General features: G+C 42.4%; 1 protein-coding gene across 1 annotated transcript in view; it reads right to left on the bottom strand.

Annotated features, from left to right (window-relative positions):
* NR6A1 (nuclear receptor subfamily 6 group A member 1) overlaps window positions 1–20024 on the bottom strand; it is a 97276-nt gene extending 77252 nt beyond the window's left edge. Inside the window, exons 1-2 of the mRNA XM_056860380.1 lie at window positions 19988–20024; window positions 16080–16136 (exon numbers count right to left, since the gene is read on the bottom strand). Of these exons, the coding sequence (XP_056716358.1) occupies window positions 16080–16119 (40 nt within the window). The 5' untranslated portion in view covers window positions 16120–16136; window positions 19988–20024. The remainder of the gene's footprint in view (window positions 1–16079; window positions 16137–19987) is intronic.
* Window positions 20025–20371: the final 347 nt, after the last annotated feature.

Below are 20371 nucleotides of genomic sequence, written 5' to 3'. Positions count from 1 at the left end.
GCATTCCTAACTGTAGCAACAGTGGGGGAAGACAGTAACAAATTTTAAAATAATGCACTGTCTCTGTACCCTTCATAAAGGACTGATCTTGGCATGCCACAGTATCTTGCTCAGCAGAATTCCTTGAAGTTTCTGTTCTAACACATTATATTGATTGATTTATGAATAACCATGAAATCTATACCAAGGTTTCTGAAACAATAAGCAAAGCCAGGTTGTTGTTGGTTTTTATTTACCTTTTAGCAATGAATTAATGAATGCCTTCCTTAATTTTGAGAAGGTGGCAACTGCCCAGGTACCCAGTTATGGCAGCCTGAATCATCTGCAGCTTCACAGCTGCTTGGTCGCAAGAGGGAGGAGCTGACATTTCAAATTACACGGATCCTACATTTTCCTCCACTGCTCTAATTAGCTCTATTGTGTTCATGTTCTAGTATACCCCATCCCAGAGGACTACAAGGAGGAACCCTACAGGCTGGTGGTAGAAGACAGATCAGGCCAACATGACTGGAAATTGTATTCTTTGCTGATGCCTAATAAAGCAAAAAGGAGCTCATCTCATGCCAAGGGACAAGAGACCATTTCATCAACAAGCACCTAAATAAATGAAAGGCCATCAAGAATAACCTCCTGGCAGTGAAATGTCAAAATAAGAAAAAAAGAATGGTCATGCATTTTGCCAGCCAAACTATTCAAAGTGCTTTTAAAAATTCAGGTGAATTTTTGATTACAAGTCAAATGTTTAAAAACCAAGCTACCCAAGTTAGCTTGGCTCATTGGTGCCAATAACTTGAAGGTGAAAAAGGACACCAGGAGTACAAATTACACCTGCAGCCAGCTTTAGGATAGCTTCATTGAACATTCAACGCTGTCGGTGAGTTTGAAATTCAGAGTAAACCATCGACCGTTGACTGTACCTTGAGGTTTATCACAGACACGCAGAAAACTTCAGCCTCCTTATTTCATGGGATTTGTGAACTAGTTGTGAAACGTGTATACTATCTGCTCAGGTAGGCCAATATTCTGCCTAACGATAGAATCCTTTGGATGTGTTAACAACCAGGCCAATTATTCTTGTCCTCCTCTACAGTCTGCAGACCCAGCAAAAAATCCAAGTGAAGCACTGCTAGCTCGTGTAATTTCCCCACAACTAAGTTAAACAACCAATTTGCAATGGATTTGTGTACTTTTTTAAAAAACTACTGTTTATTTGCTCATTATTAAATGAGTGTTCTAACCGTCCTTCAATGAACTTAGTATGATGTATGAATACAATTAAGGTACTGCAGGAGGGCACACAATGCTGTCACCTTGCTGAGGCAGGCCAGGGTGGGACACTTCATGGGAATCTCTTTATGTAACCAGTTTGAATTTCCCAATGGAAGAAAAGCCAGATATTAAGTCAACCAATAAGATATAAATGGCTGTGAGACAGCCTCCCTCACTGAGCCGCTTAGCTTCGGAGATGCAACTGCATCGGCATCACACAATTTTCTCACCTCCTGAACATATGCATTATGCTGAGAACTGGGGTAAAGTACAATGCACACCTAACTGTGTGCATTTGCCTGTGGCATCTCAGTTGGAACAATTCCGTTTGGTTAATGATGCACCAACAACTGGGGAAAGCAGCAAACGATTCTTTATTTCCTGGCCTGTGGAAGCCCCTTGTCCAACCAGACTTCTCTTAGGAAAGCAAGATTCACTGCAAGGGAATGCAGGTGCTTTCGACCTATACTGCCAGATGTGCTGGAGAAGGAAATCTGACACGAGTTAGAAATGCACAGCTGGCTGGAATGAAGAGATGTTTCTGTTCAAATAATGGCTGCAATCAACATTCATTGCTGTCGGTGGGTTTTAGTTTCAGTCAGCTCTCTGGCCAATGAATGCAAACTGCGGACCAAACAGCCAAGAGATGGTAGTTTCAAGCCACCAAGATTCTACAACAACGGATGGCCATTTCCCCCAGCAAAAGCATAGACATCTGGGCCTCCTGCCTGGTTAAGAGAATCACTGTGCTCATGGTCAGACACTGTAATAACCACAATGATGGCGTCAAACACAGGAGTTCCCCCAGCCACTGTCAAATGTTTAGCAGACCCAGAGAAAGCAAAGGCAATATTGCAAGTCTTCTACTCTCCCGGTCACCAAGGATGTAGACCAGGGGTATCAAACTCAATTGTTATGAGGGTCGGATATGACATAAATGTAACTTGGTCGGGCCGGGCCATGCCTCGCCAGCCCAGATTGAGGGGGGTGGCTGCCTTGGCTGGCTCACGGGCTGAATAAGAGCTCTCAAGGGGCCAAATCTGGCCCTCGGGCCTTATGTTTGACACCCCTGATGTAGATAGTGGCAGGGATACTCACAGTGCAGTGGCCACTGCTCATAAAGTAAATCTGCTAAATGAAACAGGGGCAGAGATGGAAAGAGACTGGTGAACAATTCACTTGAAATATTTCCTCTGGTGCCATTCCATGGCAATCATAATGCCTGCTCCTCCACTGTGTTGGCATGCCACCTGGAGTCCTTGTGATAGTATGGGCAATAAATTCAAATTAAAATCCTATTTGCCTTATTCATGGTATACTGTATGAGCAGCTAGTTGAAGGACATGCCACCCATCTACCAAAATGACTGCACACAAAAAAGCTAATATTTGAATTATACTTTAACCTACTGAACTGATTATATTTTGACTTTACACAACATGGTGAAGAGGGTCACCCAGTTGCAGACGTTCTGACAACAGTTAAAGCAGAATGCAACAGAAACACTAACATCTTCAGCATCAAATCTTATCTGTTAATCTGTTCAAACGTCCTAAACCTTAGAACATTTGTCTAAACATGGCCAAGCCTTTCACAATCTCTAACTCCACCCCATAAAAGAATCTTGATTATCTTCGTGGTGAGCTACAGCCAAAACCCACATGCCACTTCAGCCCCTTGTATTAAGGCAGAAAATTAAAAATATACAGAACAGGGCACCTGAGTTACTAATATATCAACCATACAAGCAGCCCTGCTGGATCAGGTCAAGGGTGCACTTAGGCCTGTTTCTAGAAAGTATAAATGCTGGGGATGAAAGCAACCTGTTTTTCTCCCCACAACCAGAATCCAGAGGCAACTATCCTTCAAACAATACTTCATATTCAATACCTCCAAGCACCTGAAATTCTAGCTTTGATATGAATGGCTACTGCTGCTTTACTCTATGCAATTACTGACATCTGTTGGCACAGAACAGAAAGGAAGAGGAGGGGAAAATAAATATGGTTAGTGAGTGTTTTGAGGGATCCCACCTCTGACCAAGGACTGGAAATGATCTTCAGATCCAGGGTATTAGCATAATTTTGACCTTTGAACAAAACCTTCACATTAACATATAAGAAACCTAGAGAATCCCTCAAACAAAAATGGGTAGATTAACTGCCTTCCTCAGAACTGAGGGGATTGTGCATTTGTGCATATCATTTCAAGTTGTGGGCAGTGCCTGGCTGGTATGGGTTGTGCAGAGCTACAGTGTCGCCTCTGGCAGGTGATTAACCCAGGTAACTTCTCCCCTCTCCCAAGTGGATTCTAGGAATTCAACATCACAGAAGTCCTAACTTAACAGGAAGGAAGGAGTGTGCTCATAACTGCAGAAAAGGGTCTCAAGAAAAGCCCTGTGATAATCTAGGGGAACAGCTGGCTACATGGAAGTCCTCCAACAATAGAGGGTGGGGTTCAGACAAGAAAGTTATTTGTTTTTCTTGCTCTCTATGCTCTTGGTCCTAGCAGGTAGCTGAATCCAGAAATGCAGAAGAGGTAATGGTTGGTAACACTAGGATAAGGAAGGAGAGATCTGACCACTGGTAATGTCACCCCTCTTATGAGCAACTAAGTGCAGAGATCAGGTGTTAGATCTAATCCCATACCTGGGATGGTCAGGTGATAACAGTAGTTCAAGTGACTTTTGTTAATGGTATCCAATTTGTCAGTTATGGCCACTTTGGGAGAACAAACAGTTTTACTACCCATCATATGCATAGTACTATAACCTTCAGGATGAGATAAAAATGCAGTTTAGATGTGGCTACTTATGTTCACATAGTCAAAAATATCCTGTGGGATCAGACCAAACGTTGACTGAACAGTATGCGCAGCCCCTAGGGAAACTCATAAGCGAACATGGAGGAATGGGTTTCTCACTTTCTTCACAAAGCTGTCTAAGCTAGTATCCATCATCACATTTAATTAGTTATGGCACAATATTTTAGACAGTGTATAGGAATGTGAAAGAAGCATTGCTGGATCAGACCAATGGCCTGTCTACGTCAGTATTCCATTTCACATAGCCAACCAAAAGAACCTGAAAGGCCTACAAGCAGGCAATGGAGACTAAAGCCTCCAGTGGGTAGTCCCCCCCCCAATACTGTTATTCAGAAAGTTAGTGCCTCTGACCATGGAGGATCTATTTAGTCCCTGGGGCTAAGCAGCCATTGACAGAGATATCCTCCATGAATTTGTTCAATGCCCTTTCAAAGCCAACTAAACTAGTGTTACTACATCCTGTGGCTATGAATTCAACAAGTCAATTACTCTTCAAGTGAATAAGCCCTTCCCTTTTGTCTCTCTGGAGCTACTGTGAATTCTACGTTATGGGAGCGGGAGAAAAGTCTCTATTCGCTTTATCCACCTGCTGACCTCTTAAGAACAGAAAAAGATTTTTGCTGGATTAGACTGGTGGTCCATCTAGTCCAAGATCTGCCTCACACAGTGGCCAACCAGTTCCTAGGTTTCCAGAACTGATCCTTGTTCTTGAATCAGGTATTCTTGGAATTGTTCTCAAACCAAGTATCCAAGAACATTTTTGTTGGATGTGAAGATTTGCTTAGACAAGAACATAAGAGCCACCCTGATGGATCAGACCAGTTGTCCATCTAGTCCAGCATCCTGTCTCACACAGTGGCCGATCAGTTCCTCTGGAGATTCAACTTGAGGACATAGAGGCCAAAGGTTTTCCCTGATATTGCCTCCTGGGACTGGTATTCAGGGGTTTACTGCCTCTGAATGTGGTGGTTCCCTTTAGTTGCCATGGCTAGTAGCCACTGATACTCCATGGATCTATCAAATACCCCTTTTAAAGCTTTTTATGCCTGTGGCCATCACTACATTCTCCAGCAGCAAATTACACATTTTAATCACTCATTGTTTAAAGAACTATTTCCTTTTTACAGAAGCCATGACGTTAGACTAACTGAGCTGTAATTTTTTTTGATACCCTCTGGATCCCTTTTTAAAAACTGGCATCAACACTAACTACTGTCCAGTCTTTTGGACAAGTTGCATATTTTTGTTAGTAGGGCAAGAAGAAAACGAAGGGCCATACCAATTAGAGCAAAGAGACAAAGAAAAAAAATGGTGCAGTGGGAAGAAATTTGTATTCCAATATGTTAATAACCCCTCAGGGGGATCTGTGGAATAAAGAAGCAATGCTCCCACTAAACCAGATTTGCAAACAGCAACACAGAGAATTCTTTATTTAACAGGAATCTCCTTGTTTCCTTCAGCAGTCTCCCCCTCCCCCTTTGTCATCAAGATACTAACAGCCTCCCAGAAAAGTTTCCTGTTTCTGATGTATTTACAGAAATGCTTATTGACTTCATGTATTTAGAAATATACTTGCCATATTCCCTCTCACTTCACTTGCCATATTCTCTCTCACTTTTCTATCAACTTACATCTACGCTCTCCCTTGTTCATTTGGGCAAAACCTCTACTTTTTCTAATGAAGCTTTCTGGTCTTATCTGGTTTATTAAGCAATGCAAACATCCTCTTAGATTTGGTGATATCTTTCCTAATCTCCAGGATATATTTTGAGCTTCCATTATTTATTTTTGAGTAGCCTGAAGAAATCTGACCTCCCACTCCCCCATCATAGTTCAGAGGTTTTTAGCATTTGCATACAATGCTGTGTTTTTCTCCAAGTACCCTCAGTGTGCACATTGCCCAATATGACACCCCTTGGTTACCCCCCTCCTTTTTTGCCATCAAGTCACAGCTGACTTATAGCAACGCTGGAGGGTTTTCAAGGCAAGAGACCTTTGGAGGTGGTTTGCCATTGCCTGCCTCCCCGTCAGGATACTGGTATTCCTTGGAGGTCTCCCATCCAAATATTACCCAGGGTCGAGGCTGAGACTGTGCGACTGGCCCAACGTCACCCAGCAAGTTTCCATAGCGCAAGTGGGCATCTGAACCTGGGTTTCCCAGGCCCTAGTCTGATACCTTAACTACTACACCACACTGACTCTCCTTTGGTTCCCTTAAATGGCTGTTATTTCCTGCCCCCATTTAGACCTCTGGATCAGATAAAGCCATTGGCTATTAAGGATTAGTTTGCCTGAGCCAGATGCTCCCCAGCTCCTGTCAGTTTTCTCCACAAGAGTTAGTTTGATATTGAACAATAGCAGTCTCATTCCATTTTGGCTCAAGTACTGGCCATCTCGACTTCCGGTAAGGACGCTGACCGAGGTGAATTGCCTCACTGGGAGCTCCCAGTGAAGGACCAAAATACGTCTAAAATAGGGGCATTTATTGACCCCTGCCCGTCCCTAAAAAGTGGAACGGGAATCAGGAATTTTTCTGCAGCCAGTGAAGAGCGGTGCTGACTCCTGATTCCTTCGAGAGTGCTTTTTTAAGACTCCCGGACGCTCAGATGCTGTCCCGCGATGGCTGAGAGGATTTAGATCGCCGCAGACGTTGTATTCGGAATCAGGCCTTGCTCTCCCTTACCCAACACCATCAAAGCAACTAATTAAGGGAACAAAAGCCTCACCCTCCGAAATCCGAGTGAGTAATAAGAATCTCTTGGTTTACATTGGAACTATAAACAAACAAACTTTTAAAGAATGAGTATTGCTTCCTGACCTCCCGACTCTGAGAATGACTGCATAAGACTGTACAAAAACTTTGAATTAGACCGGCAGGGAGCTTATTAAAGCTATTGGAAGATAGACTAAACAACGGGACTGAAAATTGACATACCGGTACCCAATAGCAAAGCCGAACTCCTTGGGAGAGAAGGAGGAAATTCCCACCTCCAGCAATGGCCCCCGAATAGCTGAATTTTCTACTGCGCGGCAAGGCAAAGAGAGAGAGATTCCAGGCAAGGCAGAGACGACAGGCTGCGAAGCGACGCCGAAGGACCGGAAGTACGTCAGATGGTGCAATCGGTAAACGTATCCGACTTACCATAGAGAGGACGGCAGAACGTCTACGGCACTTCCTACTTCCTGCCTAGAAGCCGACCCAGAGCGACTCTAAACTCGATGGAATTTTAAAATTTTTAAACTTGATTTAAAAACTATATGGAGGGCAAATTAAACTTTTACTATAGTGAAATGGCTGGGGAAGTATACTAACATTTAACCTCTCAAGGACTAATGGTTTGGAGCTTGCCAAAAAACTGAGGCTTTTTGCGGGATTTCATGTCTATTCCACGGCAGCGCTCAGGCTCATTTCATACTCCTGCGACATCAAAACCTTCTGATACCATGACGGAGAAGCAAGATAAGAAAATGCAAGAACTTTTGGCCAAACAGACTGATACCTTCACTAAACAGATGGACAAATGTCTAAGCAGCAAATGGAGCATATGTCCAAACAGCAGGAGAAGCAAATGACTCAACTACTGTATATACTCGCGTATAAGCCGAGTTTTTCAGCCCAAAAAAAGGGCTGAAAAGCCGGCCTCGGCTTATACGCGGGTCAATACGGGGAGGGAGGGGGGAACTTACCGCCGCTGCCATTGCCGCCGGGCCCGCACGGTTCCCCCCGGCCAGGAGCGCCCTGGGGGGGCCTCCTGCAGCCGTTGCAGGGCCGCGCCGCCATCACTGCCGGGCACGCCCGGCTCCTCCCGGCCGCACCGGCCTGGGAGGGTCTCCTGCGGCTGCTGCAGGGCCGCGCCGCAGCCCCTGCCGGGCGCGCATGGTTCCCCCCGGCCTAGAAGGGCCTCCTGCGGCTTCTGCAGGGCCGCACCGCCGCCTCTGCCGGGCGCGCCCGGCTCCTTCCGGCCTGGGAGGGCCTCCTGCAGCTGCTGCAGGGCCGCAGCACCATCACCGCCGGGCACGCCCGGCTCCTCCCGACCAGCACCAGCCTGGGAGGGCCTCCTGCAGCCACTGCAGGGCCGCGCCGTCGTCCCCACTGGGCGCGCATGCCTCCCCTAGGCCAGGAGCACCCTGGGGGGGCCTCCTGGGCCTCGGGGGGGCTGCCACCTTCGCCGGGCCTGGAGAGGCCTAGGAGCAGCCTGTGGGGCCTCCTGGGCCGCGGGGGGGCCCTGCCGCCGCCTGCCTGCGCAACAAGTAAGCCTGCTGGGGGGGGAGGGGTTATAAGCCGACCCTCGGCTTATACGCGGGTGGCTAATTTTTCCCCATTTTTGAGGAAAAATTAGGCACCTCGGCTTATACGCGGGTCGGCTTATACACGGGTATATACGGTAACTGAAATGTTTGCTGAGATAGTAAAAGAGGTAAAAGAAACTAAAACCCAGGTTACCTCATTACAAGCTGATATGAAGACCATGGATGCCTCGGTGAAGAAGATGGCGGAAGACCATAAAGAAGTCAAGAAGAAAGTGGATATACACAATAAACAACTGGAATTGTTGCAGAATCAAGAAGAATCTACAAAAGACCAATTTGCTATGATGGATTTGAAAGCCAGAGAATCTAATCTACGCCTGTGAAACGTATCGGAGGATTGTGATTAAGAGAATCACTGATTAAGATTTTGGCTGAACTGTTAAGCATTGGAGAACAAGACTTAGATCACACCATCAAGAGAATCTACAGGATTCCTTTACCACCTAACATGAAAAGAGCAAAAGCAAGAGATGTCATGATATCCTTTTATGATATTAGGATGAAAGATGTAATAATGCAACAGCACTATCAAGACCCAAAAGTGTTGGCAGGCAATGCATTGATACTCTTGAAGGATATCCCAAGACACTTGATGGCAAAAAGAGGTATTTTCAAAGAATTTGCAACATCTCTAAGAAAAAGCGGTGTCAAATATAGGTGGTTGCTACCACAAGGGTTGGCATTCACCTACAAAGATGTGAAATATAAAATTACCACAAAAGACGACGTTGGAAAATTTCTGAGAAAATACAAGAAAGATCTTGCAGGATACACACCAGATCAGAAACATGATTCAAGTCAAGAAGAAGAGGAGGATGCAACCAAAGGAGCAGTGGGTGGAGTATAAGACTATATAATTAAAATTCTGATAAATGGCTAAAGCTATATCGTGGAATGTTAACGGTCTGAATGAGAAGGTGAAAAGGGGACGGATTTTTAAATTTTTACAAAAACAAAAATATTCACTAATATGCTTACAGAAAACACATATTTCGAGAAAAGATAAAAAATACTTGGAGAGGAAGACTTTGGGACAATCTTTTATTTCTTCAGCTAAAACTAAAACCAAAGGACTTGTGATTTATGCCCATGCTAGGTTTGCTCCAGAACTGGTTTATAAAGATGAAGAGGGCAGAATTTTGTTGGTAAGAGTTAAAATAGGTGGACAAAAAATACTAATTGCAGGGATATATGCCCCAAATGAGGGGAAAGCTCAATTCTATAAGCAACTGTATGATATTTTATTGCAAAATGTAGAAGAACAACTACTGTTGATGGGAGACTTCAATGGAGTTATAGACAGTATATTAGACAAGAAATCAACTGCGAAGGAGGAACGAGAAAGTTGTTTACCAAAACATTTTTCACAATTATCCGAGGAATTTCATATACAAGACATTTGGAGGACAATGATTACTACAGCAAAGGAATATACTTTTTATTCTGCTAGACATAATTCACACTCCAGAATAGATATGATATGGGCGAGTAAATCTGTTTTTACCCAATTGAGAAAGGTGCAAATAATCCCGAGGACGTTTTCAGATCATAACCCGGTTGCCTTTGAGTGGTATAATAGACAAGCATTCAGATGGAGACTTAATGATAGGTTACTGAGAGATGGAAAAATAAGAAAAGAAATACAGGATATTGTTGAGGACTATTTTCGGATCAATATGAATGGAGAAACCAGTTTGAACATTGTATGGGATGCTTTTAAGGCGGTGCTAAGAGGATACATGATTCAGAAGAACACGGCATGGAAGAAAAAACAACTGCAGCAAACAAATGACATACTTTGGGAACTACAAAATTTGCAACAGAAATTAATTTTGGAAATACATGAAGCTCAGAGGAGACAAATAGAGACAAAAATTAAGGTAGTCAAACACCAGCTAAATTTGGTGACTATGGAAGAAATGAACAAAAATATGAAAACTGCAAAACAGATATTTTGAGCATGCAAATCGACCTGGTAAGCTGCTGGCAAGTCAATTAAGAGATTCCATGCAGAAAAAGATAATTAGCAAAATACAGACCACAAAGGGACCGGTTTATACAACAACAGCTATATTGAAAGAATTTGAACTATTTTATACGCAACTATATCAAAAAGATAATATCTCCGGGGAAAAAGTGGATAAATTTTTGAGCAATGTAAAAGTAAATAAATTATTCTCCGAACAGCAAAAAATTATGGATGCACCAATTACAATGGCAGAAATAGAAGAAGCAATAATGAAACAAAAGATAGATAAAACACCAGGCCCAGATGGAATTACAGCTTTATTTTACAGGACATTTAAGGAGAATGTGAAAAACTCTCGTTTGCAGGTATGTAATACAATTCTGGACACAGGGTTAGCTCCAGAGACATGGTCACATGCCTATATATCATTGATTCATAAGACTGGAAGAGACATGGAAAAGGTGACTAATTACAGCCAATCTCGCTTTTAAATGTGGATTACAAAATATATGCTTTAGTTTTATCTAATCATTTGAAGCAATTCATAACCTTGAAAACCTTATGTTGTAAGATCCGGGAAACAGAAGCAATTCAGGGCTTGAAAGTCAATAAACAAGAATTTAAATTGAGAGCAAAATATTGTTGAAGACTTTCACGGTCAGAGTTCATTGGTTCTTGTAGGTTATCCGGGCTGTGTGACCATGGTGTTGGTATTTTCTTTCCTGACGTTTCGCCAGCAGCTGTGGCAGGCATCTTCAGAGGAGTAACACTGAAGAACAGTGTCTCTCCGTGTCAAGTGTGTAGAAAGAGTAATATATAGTCAGAAAGGGGTTGGGTTTGAGCTGAATCAAAAAGTATCAAAGGTAATGTGTAATCATTGTCCTGTAAGTATCAAGATAATGTGCTAGTGAGGGTGTGGTATGTTAGTATGGAACCATTGTATCCTGAAGTGATCTGTTAATGTATGAAATCCAAGGCTAATCTGCATGGCTATTGTGGACTGTAGTCTTTGTTGGTATGGAGGTTTTCAGGACAGGAAGCCAAGCCTTATTCATTCTTAAACTCTCTTCTTTTCAGTTAAAGTTGTGCTGATGTTTATGAATTTCAATGGCATCTCTGTGTAATCTGACAAAATAGTTGGTAGAATTGTCGAAGGCTTTCACGGTCAGAGTTCATTGGTTCTTGTAGGTTATCCGGGCTGTGTAACCGTGGTCTTGGTATTTTCTTTCCTGGCGTTTCGCCAGCAGCTGTGGCAGGCATCTTCAGAGGAGTAACACTGAAGGACAGTGTCTCTCAGTGTCCTTCAGAGTAACACTGTCCTTCAGTGTTACTCCTCTGAAGATGCCTGCCACAGCTGCTGGCGAAACGTCAGGAAAGAAAATACCAAGACCACGGTTACACAGCCCGGATAACCTACAAGAACCAAAGTTGGTAGAATTGTCCAGTCTTTCAGTGTCTTGGAATAAGACCCTGTGTCCTGTTTGTGTCAGTCCATGTTCAGCCACTGCTGATTTCTCAGGTTGGCCAAGTCTGCAGTATCTTTCATGTTCTTTTATCCTTGTTTGTATGCTGCATTTTGTGCTCCCGATGTAAACTTGTCCACAACTGCAGGGTATACAATATACTCCTGCAGAGGTGAGGGGGTCTCTTTTGTCTTTTGCTGATCATAGCATCTGTTGTATTTTCTTGGTGGGTTTAAACACTGTTTGTAGGTTAGGATGGAGAAACTTTTGAAAAAACATAACCTACAAACAGCACATTATCTTGATACTTACAGTACAATGATTAGCACATTACCTTTGATACTTTTTGCAGGACAATGATTCAGCTCAAACTCAACCCCTTTCTGACTATATATTACTCTTCCTACACACTTGACACTGAGAGACACTGTCCTTCAGTGTTACTCCTCTGAAGATGCCTGCCACAGCTGCTGGCGAAACGTCAGGAAGGAAAATACCAACACCACGGTCACACAGCCCGGATGACCTACAAGAACCAATAAATGGAGAGCCTTTGCAGATGATTTATTGCTCATTTTGTCTGATCCGAATCAATCCGTGAATCATTTATTGGAATTATTGAAGCAATATGGTGAAGTTTCTGGCTTTAAGATAAATCAAGATAAGACTCATACTTTACTTAAAAATCTTTCAAAAGAAGAACAAAAAGACTTTTTGGATACTACAGGCTGGGAAAAGACAAATAAGGTTAAATACTTAGGTACCTGGATTACAAATAAAAACAAAGATTTACTGGAGAATAACTATGTGAAACTTTGGGAATCTGTTAAAAGAGATATGATAATTTGGTCCAATAAAAACATTTCATTACTGGGCCATATTTCAGTAACTCAAATGAATATTTTACCAAGGCTACTTTTTCTATTCCAGAATTTACCAATAGTGGAACATTCTAAATATTTTGATATTTGGAGAAAAGATTTGCTCAATTTTATATGGCAAGGGAAAAAGTCTAGAATTGCCTACAAATACTTGGTTGACTCCAAAGAAAGAGGAGGATTTGCTTTACCAAATTTCAGACTTTATGCGGAAGCATCAGCATTAGTATGGCTAAAAGACTGGATACAATTAAAAAACAATAGACTTTTGGATTTGGAAGGCTATGATAAATTAAAAATTCATAAGGCCTTTCAGCATCATATTGTTAAATCTTCATTAATTAAAATTTGGCTAAAATATAAACATCTTTTGAACCCAGAACACCACTATGGATCTCTATGCAAGAGATGTTGACACTGAGACCAGCACAATTTTTTATCTATCAAGATTTACTGGTATGGAAGGATAATAAATGTGCCCTAAAAGAATATGGAGAATTGAAGGAATATATCATTTGGTTTCAATATCATCAAATACAATCTGTATTTATACAAGATATGAATTGGGTTTTATTAAAGATAAATCACTTTTTCAACGAATGTTGTTAGACAATAATGAACATTTAATATCAAAAATGTATAAGATGTTATTGACTTTATATACGGAACAAGATCTTGTTAAACCAACGATGATAACTTGGGCACAAACCTTGGGACATGATATTCATATGCATAAATGGGAAAGACTCTGGTCAAAAGATATGAAACATATGCGCTCACAATCACTGAGAGAATATATATAAAATGATCTATAGATAGTATTTAACACCAAAGCAATTAGCCAAAATGTATGGAAATATGTCACCAAATTGTTGGAAATGTCAAGAAGAAATGGGTTCTTTTCACCATATTTGGTGGCTATGTGAGAAGGCAAAGAACTTTTGGGATATGATTTACAATGAATTAAGGTTGATATTACAACAAAACATCCCCAAAACACCGGAGATGATGCTGTTAAGTATAATACCGGATACCATAGTGACTCAGAGATCGTTTTTGATGTATGCCACTACAGCGCGCTAGGTTGGTATATGCTAAGAGATGGAAAATGACTGAGACACCCAATAAGACTGAGTGGATAGAAAAAACGATGGAACTAGCTGAAATGGCAAAACTTACAGCATTAATAAATCAAAAAGAAGAAATTGAATTTGTGACAGAATGGGAGGCATGGACAAAATACTGTATGAATGAATTTAATTGTGATATTAAGGGATATATTTTGATCTAATTCAGACTTGTTGAAGTAGATATGAGTGATTTGTTATAAAGAATTAGACAATAAATACAAAGAGAGTAATAGTGACAATAAAGAGACAGAAGAGGGGAGAGGGGAAGTTAAAGAAACATATATTAGATATGATAAGAAAATGCTGTTATATAATTGGTTAATGGACAAATGTAATTGAATATGAATGAATTTGAAAAAAATAAATTTTTTATTTTTTTTAAAAAAAAAGTACTGGCCATCTCATTTGAACACAGGAAGCTGCTTTATACTGAACCGGACCCTTGGGACATCAAAGTCAGTATTGTCTACTCAGACCAGCAGTGGCTCTCCAGGGTCTCAGGCAGAGGTCTTTCACATCACCTACTTGCCTAGTCCCTTTAACTGGAGATGCCGGGGATTGAACCTGGGACCTTCTGTATGCCAAGCAGATACTCTACCACTGAGCCACAGCACCTCCCCATTTGTACAGGGGCAGCTTGTCTTAGAACAGGGGTGGGGGTCAGGCCCGGGGGCCGTATAAGGCCCGCAAAATCATTTGGTCTGGCCCTTCATGGGTCCTGGCAGATCTCTCGCTCAGAGGGATGATGCCCTGCCTGAATCTCTTGGGTCCAGCTGGGGACAGCAGATCTCAAAAACGAGTCACTCTCTGTGGCAGACACTCGGAGCCGTCTTTGGTCATGCCTCTTGACCAAATATAGCAGGCTAATTTTTGAGTTGATAATTTTGTACGGCCCACGAATGCTGTTATAAATATCCAGATGGCCCTTGGCAGAAAAAAGGTCTCCCACCCCTGTCTTAGAATAATCACCAGTGCTTAAACTTAAACCCTCCCAAGACCACTGTCATTTATACACTGAGAGCCCTGATGTCCACCTGACTCGCTTGCCCTACACAAGGATCACCTAGCATTGCTGAAAATACTACTACCACTACCCCCCTGGACTTTAACCTCTTGCCTGGAAACCTAAACTTCCCCCCCAACACTTCTTTACTTCCCTCCCCACGCACAGACTGTCTACAAGCCCACCTAGGCAGCATCCACAACCTTTGCCCTAGGCAGGCACCATGTAGCCATAACACCTACCACAGACATATCTGTGCTCCTAAGGCTCAAGACTCTCACTATCAAACCCTCCAGAGGTATCCTGAGAGAGCTATCAAGTTGGCATATGAGAAACAGATCCCTTCTTCAGATAATTTCCCCCTCCTCAGCCTGGTGCTCTTCTTTTCTAGAGACCCTCATTCTCCCTGATAGCAGAAGACACCATGTGAGCAAGACATCTCTTGCAGATCCTTGAAAGTCTCATCTACATACAACTTTTCCCTGATCAGCTTCTCCACATCAGCAACCTTCATGTCAAGGATGAGAAATCATTCCAAGAGCTGTAAGTTCACTGCAGCAAGCAAACACCCACAAAGCGTAAATTGTGAAATTCCCGCCAATCTGCTTGTCTGGGTAGATTTTGAGTGAAAATTCTCTCCTCACACAAAGCTTCCATCAATTTCTTCTTCTGCTCTCCTCTGTTTTCATGAGGAAATCGGACGCCTCTAACAACGCTCAGAGTGTGTTCAAGCCTCACTAAGATATGCCATCCAGGGACATATCTTGGTGAGGCTTGAGCACACACTGAATAAGTAGTATCTTTTCAGAGGATATTATGTTCCACCATGCCTGAAAAAACTCGTAACTTGCCCAAGTAGACAAAGATACAGGATCCTTTGGTTTTAAGTCCTTCAGCCTTTCAGTAGCCAACCACACTTTCTGACAAGGTTGCCTGCCACCTAGTGGCCTGCTTCTGTAAAATCTTTTGATACACTAGTTGCCACTAGAGGGAGACTTGAGAGTCCCCCGTTAGATCAGAATTTCAAAAACTAATTAACAGGAGCACTATGCTCCCGAATCTAAGAGTTGTGGGAAGGATCCACCCACAAGCATTTCCACATTGGAACTTGCTGACAAATGGCATTTCTTGCTGCATCCCTGCACAAGTTGCATTTGATTTCTGCAGCACTCAAAAAGGACAGACGCACACAGGCAAGTTAATTCTCCCAGATGAGAGAAAAGGGATACTTACTGCCAGAATTCAAGGGAAGCACAGGAGAAGAAACGTTCATCTGCTCAACATCTGTAGCTAGGAGGGAAAGGAAGAGAAGAGTTTAAGTGGCTCAGCAGTCCCTTGCATGCAATATTACTTACCCAATCCATACTCTAACGTGAAACAGCTTCTCAAAGAATCTAGAGAATCTCCTTATCAGAACGACTATTAAAGGCTTGAAAGCTTCATTCAAAATATTAACTTTATTTGATTGAGCCTTTCTAGGTTTCACATATTCAAGCTTTTTCTTTCCTCCTTACTGTAAGACCACATGCCTGAACACAGGCGCACATATTGTTTCCTGACTCAAAGCACTTTTAAAATATTATCCCAAATTCTGAAAAAACTGATAAATTTCAGGGTTAGTCACCTCAAGGGAGTGACTGCTATTCTAAAAGACAGCTTTCAGCCTCTCTCAAAATGCTTTCTACCCTGGCTCAAGGAAATTGCTTGGAACTCTCATCTACTGAGTTTGCCCTCTTCTTATCTCCATTCTCACATTGTTAATATGCTGGAACGTGTCACAACAACTTTTCCCAGTATACAAAGGTTTACAAATACCTATCAGAAAATCAGATGTGCTCTCTAGCTGGCTTAGTCTAGCCAGACCCCAAAAGGACAGCCAGGTTCTTACACTGCCAATGAGAAGTTCTCATGCTGGTCAGATTTTGCCAAAGTTCCAGCTTTCCCTTAATATTCCTTTAAAAGTTATTTGCAACATTTTCCTCTTGTTTTAGCACCGACATCTCACTAAAGATTTATATTCTGCTAATGTTATAATTTTTATATTCCTTTGTGGCCCATATGATTGCTGACACAAAGACTTTGCTTCAGCGGATATAAAACACATAGCTATCTCATGCAAGTAGCCATGTCTTAAAATCTGTATAGTATCCCTCAACTCTAGGCTTTGCCAGTCACATAACTGGTAAGCAATAAAGACAGATCCCTGCAGGCCTGGCACCGCCTTTAAAAGACCCTTCCAGGAGGAAGTTCTAATTCCAACAAACAGGAGAACACAACTGTGCAGAAAAGCAGCTTCCCTCCTTAGAGCAATCCACCACAATCCACCACTTGTTGGAGAATGGCTTGCCTTACCAGAAGGAAGCCTGTTTCAATGCCCTTGGAAGTTCCCAGATAGTCTTGAGAGAGGCCAAGATAACATTTGTGAAAGAGGGGAACTCATGCAACTGCACTGGGCTCTTTGCACTTCTATTTAGCTGAAGAGGTACCTTTCAAGAGGATGAAAAAGTAGTTTACAAATAGCTTTCTCTTTAAAAGCAGAGGCCTAATTCCAGAATCATTACAATGAAGTAGTTCATCAAACGGACATAACATGTGTAAGGCAAAAAGGAGAGCACACAGCATTGCTGCAAATTGCAGGTGCAACTTCAGGCTTTTCCACTGCAAATACCAAATGTATACTGGGACTAAAAACTAAGTTAGCCAAGTGTGGCAGGAGAGGCACCCTCATCTCCAGAATGTTTTTAAATTGCTGCCCATGGCTACGAATAAATTATGAGGACCAGAACACTCCTGGTGGTTGTTGCTAAATTACATTGAAGAATCCACCTCTGGCAGCTGTTACACAGCTTAGCATCTGTTGTGGCCAGGAAGCCTCTGCCAGTGACTAGCTAAATTGCTGTTCCTCCCTCCTAGCTAAAGCCCACAGGCAGGTTACAGCAGCGGTCTTTGACCTCTGGTCTCCTCTTCTTTATGGTAATCCTGTAAACCACATAACTTAGGACAGGCTTTGATGAATTATTATGAAGCCAACCCAATATGGGCAAAAGTCTGAAAGTAGCTCCAAATTTGATGTACTCTTGGATCTCTCTCTCTCTCTCTCTCAACTATGTATCTTAAGACAAGGACTCCTAGGTGCACAAATATACAGGCCACATAAATCACTGACATTTATTTAAATATTTATATCCTGCCTTTCCCCTTGGCTCAAGGCAGCTTACTTAGAGATTCAAGATGCACTGAGATTCTCGGCAAGCACCTGTTCTAGCCACAATAGTTTATTTTCAGGGAATGCCCAAGCACACAAGCCCAAATTTTAATTGAAGTTACACTGTTGTCTTTCAAAGAAGTCCCAGTAAGCAGTCAGCAGATGGTCATGCAGAAGTTACCTGCTGCTGTTTGGCAGAAAAGGGTCAGCTGCCTGAGGATGCTGCCAGATGGTAGGAACAGTTTCTGCCACAAACAAGTTGAACAGAACTGATCCCTCAAAAGAACAAGCCACTTGGAACTGTAACACACACCTGAAAGCATCTGGAATAATTTAGCAAGAATCATTCCAATGCTATATAAACTCCCTGAAGAAAACGGAAATTCTCCCTTATAAGAGAACAGAGAGGCACACATTTCCCAGGCCACGTTCAAGCAGGAGCCAAATTGGCTCTACGCGAGATTTTTTAAACATGCATTCTCTTATGGCAGCAGCAGATGTGACGGCCAGACACACACATAGCCTTCCTCCTAGCTATGCTTTAAACAAAACCCACACACTGTTCACAAGGAGCCTGCATATTGTGCAGTGCCAACACACAAGCTATCCAACGACACAAGACAGTCCAGCTATCGTTCCAAGTCTTTAGATGCAAAAAGTAAAAGATTTTAGAGCCTGCCAAAAATTTTGGAAACAGGTCTGCCGTAAAAGAGCAGAACAAAAGTCTGCTGAACTCTGAAGACCAGCTGTTGCCAGCCTAGCTTCTTCCCCTTTGACCTCTTCTCCGGCCTATAAGTGAACAGCGTCAATTGTTTTCTTGTATTATGTACTGTTTACAAGGCCTGAGTGGCATGAAAGGAATTAATAATTTAGCTTGCAGAGCTGATGACCTTTATTGGGGTGCCTCCTCTTTGCTGAGCCAAGAGTGGCCGTGAAGCCACGGGGTTTCTTTAAGAGTTTCCTACTTTACAGCCTAATTGGGTACCATAACATAAATCAATTATTTCTCCTGTTTTAAGTAACAATGCTACCTATTCTTCTTCAGTGCTCCATTTCCAGCTTCCCCTTGGGTCATGCCTGGCCTCGGCCTTTGAGTTTTACAACTGTATAGTAAACACGATGGAGAAGAAAAGTTTGGCCAGCACTGCAGGATTGGGGCTATTTGGAAACACTGCAGGGGAGGAAAAGGTTGCCCTGGTTTGAACTACTCCTGACCTTTGACTGGCCTTGTCCCTGCTTATGCTAATCGAAGGGGTAGCTAGAGGTCCTTCTAACAGAAATGAACTTAGCCTGAACCTGTGACAGAGCAGTTGACTTTGAAGGCTCCAGATGCGGCAACACTCTGGTGTGCAGCTGTTACTAAATATAGGAGTGCAAGAGGTTGTATTCACTTATGCTTTCCCTAAGCTTTTCAATTATGTACATGTACATTTTTGCTAAACTAATGACAACCTAATTCCAATGATCCGGCTAAGGAGGCCATCACAGGTGCTGATATGGTCCTGATACTGTATCAGCAAGGCAGAGACAAACAGGCTGCTTTTGACAAAGAAAACAAAAGTATTTAAAATGGCAGCATTCCACCTTCAGGGCAAAGCAGGGAAAAGCAATTCTATGGATTTCTTTGGAACCAAGGAAAGTGGCATCATTTAAATCACTCCTGCAAAAGATGACCATTAAAATGTGTGTTCCCAAACAACTCTGTGAAACACAGGCAACAGAGTATCTCACAAAGGCCAAGGAGATCCAGGTTCAAATCCTCATGATGCTCACTGCATGTTCCTGCGTCTCCTCTCTCTTCGCCTGATTTACTGTTGGACGGGGCTGCCTGTAAATTACTTTAGTCTCCTTGGACGAATGGCAGAAATAAAAGCATTAAATGAAATTTAAAAAATGAATTGTTGGGACAGAGAAGGAAAAACATTGTAATACTTACCAGAAGGTGGATCATGCTCAGATGATGACTCTCGGCAGAATCCTTCAAAAAACAGAAAAGACAATCATTAGTAGGTGTTTTTAAATGCACACTGCCCTTATAGCTGTCATGTTAAGTCACAGCTTGCCTCTGCTATATAATCACATCATACAGGATTTTGTTTGCACTAGTATTATAGTTAAGCTCACCACATGACAATCACTTCCTGCCTTTCCCCCCACTTCAGCCCAAGTAGGGCATCTCAGCACTGCAGTCTCGTTCACCCCACCCCCAGCCTCTAAGGAGATACTTGCAATCTTCCATTTCTTATCCTGACTTACTCCCTGGAGTCATTAAGCACGGTTTCAGGTTGAAATGCTGATCTTTAAACAATGCTAGTGACAG

Source organism: Euleptes europaea, chromosome 14 (genome assembly GCF_029931775.1).
Source record: "Euleptes europaea isolate rEulEur1 chromosome 14, rEulEur1.hap1, whole genome shotgun sequence".
Classification (NCBI taxonomy): domain Eukaryota; kingdom Metazoa; phylum Chordata; class Lepidosauria; order Squamata; family Sphaerodactylidae; genus Euleptes; species Euleptes europaea.
This window is presented reverse-complemented; position numbering and strand designations above follow the sequence as displayed.